Here is a 10794-nt window from a genome sequence, read left to right as displayed (position 1 = left end):
AGGGCGGTGGCGGTGACCGTGACCGTGCGGCGGCGGTGGCAGGGCCGGTCGGTGTCGGTGTCGGCCCCGCCGGCCGGGAGCCGCCCCGGGGCGGTGCCGCGTCGCTCTTAGGCCTGCGCGTCGGCGGGGCGGGGGGTGGCGGCAGCCATGGAGGTGCAGGTGGCGCCGCTGCGGGCCTGGGACGATTTCTTCCCCGGCTCGGACCGCTTCGCCCGGCCCGACTTCAAGGACATCTCGAAATGGAACAACCGGGTGGTCAGCAACCTGCTCTACTACCAGACCAACTACCTGATGGTGGCCGCCGCCGTCGTCTCCATTGTGGGGTCAGTGTGCGGCCCTTACCCTCACCGGGCGGGCCCGGTTCCCCGGAGGGGTGGCCGGCCTAGGGGGTGGATGGGTGGCCGCGTTGCCCGGTGGGGTGGCCGGCCCGGGGGGTGGATGGGTGGCCCCGTTCCCCGGTGGGCAGCGCTGCGTCTCGGCCCGGTGCCATGGGAAAGGGTCCGGCCCGGCCCGGGGCGCGGCGCTGACGGGTGGGAGGGACGGTGGGGGTGCAGGGGCCGGGAAGCTGCTTTTTCCCTTTCTCTGCCTTTCCTTAAATCTCGGATTTACCTGCTGTCCCCTAAAAAATGAAGGCCTGGTTACAGCCTTCCTTCTGGGGGGGCGGGGGGGTCTGTTAGCTTAGGAGCAGGGTTTAGAATTTATTTATTTATTGATGGGGGTCTAACAGATCTGACTCCCTCTTTTTGTCTTGTCCGCGGGCCTTTGCCCAAGGGATTGGCTCCAGGCACCCAGCCTGTGATGGGGCACCCTGTGACCGTAGAAAGCAGCGATGGGTTTGTGTGCCTGATGTCACCCTGCTCTGAAAAACGGAGCTGCATCCTGCGCATCACTAAATCTATCCAGTGTGACTGCTCCAGCTGAGATAAGCTTCACTTTGAATAAAAAAAAAAATAATAATCTGCTCTCTGTTACAGTTCTAAGCTTATGTCTAGGGGACAGAGCAAGTCTTTTCTGAGCTAGCTCATACTGAAAAACCTTTAGTATAAAATCAATAAGGTACCCATTAATTTCATTTTGGTAGGCAGGACTGAGACCTTTGAGGCAGGACCATCTGCTGTTATGATGTTCTGTCAGGCCCACCTTTCCAGAAGAGAATTGGGAAATAACCTTATACTCATAATCATCTTTTTAGTCAAAGCTTATGTGACTCTTCTTTAAGTGTTGCTCTAGGGTCTTTGGTCAGAAAGCTCTTAAGACATGCAGCAGAAGCTGATGATTAAGCTTTTAATATGGAAACTGGAATACTCCACTCATCGCAACAAACAATGCGCAAATGCTTAAATTGGAGAATTGCCCAGCCACTAGGTCAGAGTGGTTTTGCTGAAGTGTATCTTGTCTTGTGTGTTGCAGAGGCTTAAAATTCTACCCCTAAATCCATATTATTATTTTTTTTTGTTAAGCAGTCTGCATCTTGTTAGGGCTTCTGAAGCTGTTGACCCACCATCGAAGTTGATGAAGATTCTCTCGATTGCAGAGAGTTTTGGCTGCGCTTTGTGAAGGGAGGGAGCTGAGAGCCCAGCTTTTTCTTCTTGATGCATATGATGGTTAAAGATTTGGCATAGTGGCATAGGCTTTCTTCTTAATTTTGATGGGGATATGTTGCAGTCAGTTTAATAGATTACTAGACCGGTAAAATGTGACTTCTGTGGTCTTGCTGTCTTATAACACCTTGTTCTAAACTTCTGTGTTCATCTACCCTTGTTTACCAGGGTGATGTTGTGGCCAGCTCTAAATGAGTAAGTAAATCACAGTGGCCCTGGAAAGCAGGGGGACTGCTCTCTTTCCCAAGAAGGAGGGAAAAAGAAAAGTAAACAGTTTTGATCTCTCTTGTTGGAAAACTGGGATGGCAGTAACTTTTACTCAGTCTCCTAAATTCCTTCCTGCTTTTGAACTCTGATCTCTGTCCTTCAGATCAGGGGTGATACATCTCCCGCTTATTTCCCACTATTTTGCAGGGGGAGGAGGTGGAGGAGGAAGAGAGCTGCAGGAGATAGAGATTAATATCAGAACTGCAATTCTAATATGTTAATATTGAATGGTAAGCCTCTGAGTTGAAAACTTATGGATGAGGAACACCTAGAGTGGGATTTTGATCTTGAATATTTTTGGGGTTTTTTGGTGTGTCTTAAAGCCTTTGGTAGCTGACAAATTTGATTCTTCTAACACTGAAGTAAAAGAGGATGGGAGAAGAACTCTAAAGAAAACAGGATAACACTTCAGTAGAGGAAAACTATCAATTTCTTTTATTAAAAACACTTTTTGCTTGGCCAGAGTGTGGCTTTGGGAGAAAGGTAAAGAAAGTTCTCCTGATAAATTTAAATTGATGACTAAGTTGTTGTCTTGCACTTCATTCTGTAATGGGCAGGAATCCCTGAGTGATAAATGATGAATCACGGCTTTTTAGGAACTCCAGGGCTGTATGCAGGCCTAGGGGCAGGGTTATTGAAACTGCTAAGGAATGCAGTGGTCTTCCTGTGATCAAAACTAAACTTAGCCCATGACCAGCTCTACCTGTTCTTAAACCATCTAATTATATAGACGGACTTGTAATGCAGAGGTGATATTTTCAGCTGTTGTAGTACATGGTAGCTGTGGTGGTGCTGGGCTGACGTGGAAACTGTAGCCTAGAGCTTTCTTGATACTGGAAGTACGGTGCTTATTGCTACAGCTTCAGTTTACTGCCTCTCGTACAACAAAGTTGACCTCTCCAGTGCTTTGCCCTCTCCCTGCAAGGTATGGAATAACCTTTCTGTCAGTGTAGCAGAATTTTAATGGTCTCTATTGCGTCATTTCCCTGCCTTTCCCCCTCCATTTGTCTTCTCTGATGGCTACTGTTACATGTAAATGAAGTTCTGTGCTTTGTAATCATGTAAATTTTACTTCCAGCCTGCAGGACTAAGTAGAAAAATAATAAATCAGTGAACAAGAAACTAAAACTACTGAATTAGTGCCGCTCTACTAATACAGGCTGGTGGTAGCAGCTTGTCTCTTCCACCCTCCCTGCCCTGCAAATTCATTTAAGAATTAATCTGGACTAGTACTGTTGGTGGTTTTTTTTTCCCTACAACTCTGTTGCAATAGACTGCTGATAAAAAAACAAGTTCTTTACTAAATCAAATCATGCCCTTTCTCCCAGTTGTTTAGGAACTGGACTGCCCATTCTTACCCTGAGCCAGGGCTCTGTCATTGTGAGCGCTATACAGATATTTATTAAAATTAGTGCCTCCCACAACAGCCTGCAATTCTCCCTCAAACAATCAGTCTGGTTAATAAGTGGAATTTGTCTGTGCTTTCACCTACTCCAACAAGGCTTCTCTGTATTGCGGTTCAAACTTAACTGCTTAAATTGATGTAATTTTTTCTAGGCTTTTGTTGCCATGTACTTGGTAAAAATTAGTTTCTAAATCTGACAGTATTAAAAGGTGCACTATATTTCAGAGTGCTGCATCTAAGAGAGCCTTCATTCTTTTCTGGCATAATGTCTTCCTTGCAGCCTGGGGTTCAATACCTCTTTCCTTTACCACTTCTTCCCTAAAACATCTATTGTCCATCTGCACAACCCTTAGCAAGCAATGAGTGTGTATCTTTTTTCTTCTTTTTTTTTCTCATCCCCAGACCACTACCTTAGCTGACATCCTTCTAGTGATTCCCTTGCCAAAACGAAGACTCCAGAGCAGCAAAATGCCTAGTTTCTCCAAGGCTTAATGAAAGATTGAGTGAACAACGCACATTGCTCTAAACATACGACGCCTAATAATATTAGTACTTAACTTCATAACAGCCTGGCAGTTCTGCAGAAAGGAGTCTGTCTTCTGCTCTTAAAGCAATATAAGTGAGCAACACTAAGTAAAAAAGCATTGCTAAATCTGTGGATGCTGAGAGTTATCACCTGGGACAACATACCATACGTAGTTTTACGTGCTACCTTTAGTTACAGCTATATAGCCTCATTGAAGCAATAAGTAGAAAGAGGAACCAGAACTTTATCTTTAGTATTGTTTGAGTTCATACAAATGAGGAAGGACACATTTAAGTGCTCTCACCTGCCCACCACTTGGAACATGGTGGAGCAAAAGGTCTTCTAAAAGGGAATTTTCCTGCTTATTTGATGTAATGGCCTAACTGAGCTGCTCTACGTAAAAAGATGTTGTTCTCCATGACTGTCTCAGTGCCTTTGTTCAGGCTGGCCTGGTCACATGCAAAAGAAACAGATGTGACAGCAACTGCTGAATAATCACCCTGAGACAGCCAAAATTGGGATGGTTTAAGGATGGAGCTAGCTGCTTTTGCTTTTTATGTGGCCTGTCCTATTTCTGGGGTCCTGCTGCTGGAGGCTTCTTGCCTTGCATAAAGGATGCATCTTGCCTACCTCTTTTTTCCCTATGCTATAGCTATGTCTTCTCCAAGAAGTGCTCACCTCTCCTGCCATAAGTCTGTGCACAAGTGTGCAGATACAAAATAACCTGTCAACAGGTGATGTAAGTCACTGAAAGCAGAGCTCTTTGGGCTTTCCTACAGCTATATGGGAAATCTAACCTGTCTTATGATGCACGTAGGGCAGAGTCTAGAAATACGAATCCAGGAGAAAAAAGAATTCTCTGATCTTAATCTTTTCTTGCTGGCCAGAAGTAGCTGCTTAGTTACCAGTACTTCTTCCCATGTAACTGCACCCCCAGCTGCTGCATCTCTGCTGTCTTCTGATAATATTTCCACAAATGCAAAGTGTTCCACAGCGCTACTTGGCACAGGACAATGCCTTTGTCCCTGCAGCCAAGCAGGATGTTTCTTTTACTTTATTTATTTTTCCAATCTCTTTGTATTGAAACGGATGCTGAAGGAAACCCTGTCGCTGAAGGGCAGCAGGAGTGCAATTGCAAGTTGCCATGCAGCACTGCTGGAACTGAATCTAGGTGACAGCTCTTCCTTGCCAGTTTGTCCCAGCTGTACTGGAGGTGACAGCATCCTACCAGGGTTGTACCTTGTCCACCACAGAGAGCAGTGCAGAAGATCACCCGGCTAGGGTGCTCTGGGCTGTTAGCACCCCCAGATGCTATTTAGTCCTGCTGCGCTGATTCCTTTCAAGGTTGTGAAAGTTAGTGGTTTCTTCTCCAACCTTAAAAAAGTTTTTCTTCCCCTAAGTCATCTGAGCAGTGTAAACTCAAGTTACCACACCACTGCTGTGCTAATAGTTCCATGCATTACATTTTTAGGTATTTGAGAGTCTCGTAAATCCCTACTAAAGGGAATAATATTTAGAAAGTATCTTGTAACGTACTTAGTGGCTGGTCACTTACCTTGTCTCTGCAGCTTTGAAAGACTTTTGGCCTTCTTTCCTGAGCCTGAATTTGGCATATTGTGTTCTGATCTCTTTATAAATAAGGCTAATATCAGTGTTGGTGGTTCAGCTATAAAGTGACTTCTAGGGCTGTTATACAGCTTTCTTTTCCCCAGGCGCTGGTGTTCTAAAATAACATGGCCATGTTTTTTCCTTTTTAGTCTTCAGCTATTGTGTTACAGAGAGCAATGTGCCAACAGATCTGAGCAAAACTGGGTAATGGAGTTCTGCCTTCCCCAAAAAATGCCATTGCTTGGAGAAGAAGTTTCTATGTACAGATTTCTAGGAGAATCTTAGGTAGTGCTGTATATTACACTGTGGGCAAGTCTAGCAGCAAAGGGAAGCTTGGCATATGATACCCTATCCAGTACTATAATCCAGTTTTTAGCAGCAACTGCTTTCCCCATCTGTTTTCCTGTGGCTCTGAATGACTTCATTTGATACTTATGTTCACTGTATGCGTTGAAATGCAGCCCACTTCAGAAAACATGTAATTCAAATAACTTTCCTCAGGAAGGTGGGATCTTTTGAAGCGTTCTTTTTTTTTTTTTTCTTCACATCCCTTACAGCCAGTCAGTTAATACAGAACTTGTGTAATACCAGAAAGAAGTGTAGACCAGAAAAGTCTTTGGTCTCTTCCTTATAAATATGGAGGGATTGCTCTTCATCACCGGTTTCTGAAGTCGTAATGAGAGTAGAGGGAAAGGTAGGGAAGATAAAGCTTTGAGAGTATTTACCTTACACATGGAAAATATAGAGTGGAACTCTGCCTAGCCCTTTGTTGTTTCCAGGATTATCTTCTCTGTAGATTTTTGTGAACAAAAAATAGATTGCTGTGAGTTGTCAGAGTAAGTTTGGCCATTACTGCTCCAAGCTAGCTGTGATGTGGAAGTGATTTCTACTTTAAGAATCTCGTGTGTCCAGTAGTATGTATATAAACCAGGCACTGGTGTGGTCCAGTCATGAGTCATCCTCCTCCTCCTGCTGCAAAGGAGCACAGATGAAACTGACTTCTTTCCAGAGCGATGCTGTTCACTTTTTCCAGCCTGGAAACTTAAGACGGACAATTCAGAGCTAAAAATAATCTGGCTGGCTACAGGGAGTGACTCACATGCAACAAGCAAGTCTTCCCTATCACCACTTCCAAAAAGCCCTGTTGGCTTTTCAGCATGAGTAGCAGAAGCAGGTGGGGAACCAGTCTGAATTTTAATCTCTTTCCATCCAGTCTTCCTGTCGCCTCTTGGCACAACTGACTTAAAGAATCAAGAGCTGGTCTCTGCTCTGAAATAATTCTTGGGGGGGTTCTTCCTTCTCTAGGAAAATGCTCTCTGGCACTGCAGGTAGAGTGTTGCCATACAAGTCAACAGCTCCAGCAACAGATTTCTTCTGCCTGTGCCGGATATGAAGCACAGACCACAAACCATAGCATCCTTTTCAGCAGTGGGGTGGAGTGGTGAGTCACTGTGCCTGTTAGCTTTGGAACAGTAAGACTGGCTGCAAAGTCTACAAGAGGAAATCTTGACTACATCTGGCTTTATTGGAGCAGTGTTATGCTGCTGTCACAGTTGTAGCAGCTCAGAGCCCTCAGCTGCTCTGTAATTAGATCAGTGCACATGCAGGCAAGTCAATCAGAATGCATGTGGAATGACATAGCTTATTACTATGTAAGTGAAATATAATAGAGCCTGGAATTTGTGTGAGTACAGAAACAAGCTAAGCGAAGTCATTGCTGTAAGCTTGACTCTAAACAAGCTCTAAATACTTGGGAAAGTGGTTTGAGCAGGTGATGTTCTTGCCTGGTCCAAAAAAAGGGACTTGCTGTTTATAGCCCAAAGCTGATCCACTCCATGGCTTGGTTTGCTTGGTAACTCCAATAACAATAATAGAACGCAAACCTCAGAGTGACCCTCTTGCCAGGGCTGGCTCTTCTTCCTGCAAGACCTTTATCCCGTACTTGGATTCCTTCTGACTCTCAGGCATGCTTGCTTGGGACTGGGCTCCTGCCCATTGTGCTGATGGTAGTAAGCTCCTTCTGCAGGTTCATAAAATTATTTTGTTTGCATGTAAACCAATAAGAAGATTTATTCAGAAATAAGAAATAGTGAAGTAACTTCCTTTACTCAGTGTTCTCCTACCTTTCCCATTTTGCAAACCTAGACAAGATAATATGAAAATCTAGTTCATCTGAAAGCCTAGGCTGAGCCTGCTTTTTGGTGTAAGGAAAAGATCAGTCTCTTGGGCAACTGATTGTTGGCTCCATCAGCTCTTGGGATTTGCTAATTCTGGGTCTGGTATCAAGTGAATGTGTTGATTGCACAGGTAGAAGGGGTCCTGATGGTAAGTGCTTCTTTCAGTGAGGTGCTGCAGAAGCTCTCATTAGTCTTAGCTATGCTCAGGAAGAGAACATAAAGATTATCTAAACTCACTGCTACGTGTTGCTTGTCGAGTTACACTTGTTGCTTTTGCCTAAAGATCAGTGGTTGATAAAGGTCTTGACAGCAGCAACTGACTTCTTATTGCCTTACCCCCCTAGTAAGTAACACTTTCTTCTTTTCTTTCCCATCTTCTCTCCAGATTTCTGAGTCCCTTGAATATGCTCATTGGCGGTACTGTGGTGGTGCTGGTGTTCATGGGCTTTGTGTGGGTATCACACAACAAGGATATACTCCGCAGGCTGAAGAAGCAGTACCCAACCTCGTTTGTAGTGGTCATCATGCTGTCTAGCTACTTCTTGATCTCCTATCTGGGAGATGTCATGGTGTTCATGTTTGGGATCACGCTTCCTCTCCTCTGTAAGTATTTTTCCTCTTCTCTTGAGGGGGTAGAGGTGTGTGACTTGAGCTTTCTCAAATAAGTATGTAGAGTCTAAATTGGCTGTTGCCTTTACTATCTCTATTTAAATAATCCCAAAACAAAACTGGGGAGGAAAGGGACACAAAACAGCACAAGCTGTCTTTAATGTTGTTATTAAATGGTTACCTGTGGTTACTTAAGTGGTCATTGAGACTTCTTCTTCCAGTGATGTCATAGCGTTGGAGTGTGTCTTCAGGTGAATGCTGCAAGAACCATGCATTCCTTGGGCATTAACAATTAATACGTGTGTTTCTGTCATACAGTGATGTTTGTCCATGCTTCTCTGAGGCTCCGGAACATAAAGAACAAGCTGGAGAACAAGATGGAAGGAATAGGCTTGAAGAAGACCCCGATGGGCATCATACTGGATGCTCTAGAACAGCAAGAGGATAGCATCAACAAACTGGCTGACTACATATCTAAAGCGAAGGAGTAAGCAGCTGCAACGTGGTGTTTTTACCTGTTGCAGGAGTGTAGTCGCTATTTACTATTGTTCAAGCTTGCTTTCAGTTTGTGTACAAAACAGCAAATGCACGTGGTACAGAGTAATAGTTGCAGGATACAGGTATTCCAAGGTCTTCAGGGCTCCTCTAAGAACATAAGAGCAGCAACTTTTTTTCTATCATATAGCAAAATGTTCTGGTGTTTACACAAATACATACTAATTTAAACGTGTTTGCTTGTCTCTTCTTCTGGGGGGTAGAAGAGGAAGAGATGGAAACCTACGGAATGCAGTCTCTCAAACTGTCTTGTAGCAAATTTGTCTCTTAGTAACACCCCTTTCATCTCAGTTCTACAAGATGCTGGGTAGCATGCTCAGGCTGGCGATGTTCAAGGTGAGGTGGAATGTATCAAAAGTAGGTCTCTCTTGCATCCTCCAAATCTTCCACTTGAGTGGTCTGTACAGAGGTGATGTCGATGGCTTAAATGACAAGCGGTAAAACTGTGCAATATTTGTCATGAATATGGGTTCCTGTCCTCACCTCACTTTCCTCCTTCAGCAGCTGGGAAGCAGTCTAAATAGATGTAAACATGAAGAATATATACTGTGCCTCTGTCAGTCACAGTAAAACGCACCTTGACCCCCTCTCTGAAATCTTGATCTGTAGAAACTGCTCCTCTCTGCAGGAGAGCCAGACTTCCTTACGTAGCAGCTAAACTATGGCCAAGCATGGGAGGGAAAGAAAAGTTTTCAGATGCGTTATATGAGCTAAGTTTCTACCCTATTGATGTTTTTTAAATACTGCTACTTTAGGACTTACCTTGTTCCGCTTTAGTCTGTATAGGCTGTTTTGTAGATGGAGGTGTTACGTGTGTTCTCGAGCATGGGCCATCTTTTTCTTTCTTCTTAACCAGAATGCAAAGGTATAAGTAAAACATGCATCTCACTGACTCTCTACTTCTGACACTCTTCAAAGGAATAAACTGGATTTCAGGTTTACAAATAAAAGCAATAAATGTCAAGATACAGTTCCTGAAAACCCATTCCAAATTCATGAAGATACTTGCCTGTAACAACTCCTGAAAATGGTGTGTGGGATTCTTTTATATGTATTTTAACTTAACTGCCAGCTCTGATGGAATTATCTTGATAACAGGAGCTTACCAACAATAAGGGGGGGAAAAAGTTGTCCAGGTGACACTCCATTTCAGATACTCCTGCATTTCTCTTTTCTAACAAAGTAATTAATTTAACAAAAAAGCAAGGATCCTTAAAGTTGAAGCTTTTATGTAAAACTTACCATGCTGTTTTCATAGTGGACTGTGTAGAAATCTGAACATGTCATTCCATTTAAGTGTTAAAGTGATCAGTATTTATTGAAATTGTCTGTATATTCCAGCTGAAGAGTCAATGGCCTGTTCCTCACTCATAGCGCATGGTCTTTGTTTTTTGAAAACTATTTCCACACTTAAAGAACGTGGTAGCCTATGACTTCATCATTACTGTAGAATTTTAAAAACTGCACAGTTATGAAGAAAAATAAATTCTAATGGTGATTATTGAGTGCATTTGTTTCAGTTTGGGAAAAGTGGTTGGAAACTTGAGCTTGTTTCTCTTGGTGGGACTCCCTAGGGGGGTGGCGGGAGGTCTGTCACCCTGCAGCTGGTGCTGCAAGCCCATTCTCGTGACGGCTGCTGGCTCTGCAGGCTCTGTGTCTGTATTAACTTTGTTGAGGCACGAGGGACCTCTGAGCTGTGGGAATGTTAGGGCCTTGCTCTTGCGTCCTTACAAAGGCTTCTCTACGGAGCTGGAGGACTTGAGCACTTGTTCATGCTGTTTCAGGCTCTTGTATAACTCCACTTTACTTAACGGGGATTTTGCATTTCTTTTAATTACCTGAGAGGGATTTCTGCCTCTAGGATTACTGGGAGCTGTGCTTTGAGCAGTGCTGGGAAGCCAACTCTGTGGTGCATCTGTATCTGGCTGCCTCCCTCCTCCTGCGATCGCTCAAGGCTGGCCAGTGGGAGAACACGGATCAGAGCAGGGCTCCACAGGTCCTGCCGTACCTACCTTGGTAATAGGTGTTGGCTGCTTCTGGGTGTAG

At 44.2% G+C, this 10794-nt stretch overlaps 1 protein-coding gene across 1 annotated transcript; it reads left to right on the top strand.

The window, feature by feature from the left end:
* ARL6IP5 (ARF like GTPase 6 interacting protein 5) lies at positions 1–10252 on the top strand. The gene is made up of 3 exons (XM_074152184.1): positions 1–323; positions 7970–8187; positions 8512–10252. Exons 1-3 carry the CDS (start codon positions 148–150, stop codon positions 8682–8684), a joined length of 567 nt encoding a protein of 188 aa, XP_074008285.1. The 5' UTR covers positions 1–147; the 3' UTR covers positions 8685–10252.
* Positions 10253–10794: the final 542 nt, after the last annotated feature.

This window comes from Numenius arquata, chromosome 8 (genome assembly GCF_964106895.1).
Source record: "Numenius arquata chromosome 8, bNumArq3.hap1.1, whole genome shotgun sequence".
Classification (NCBI taxonomy): Eukaryota; Metazoa; Chordata; class Aves; order Charadriiformes; family Scolopacidae; genus Numenius; species Numenius arquata.
The sequence above is the reverse complement of the archived record's forward strand: the minus strand, read 5'-3'. Positions and strand labels throughout refer to the sequence as shown.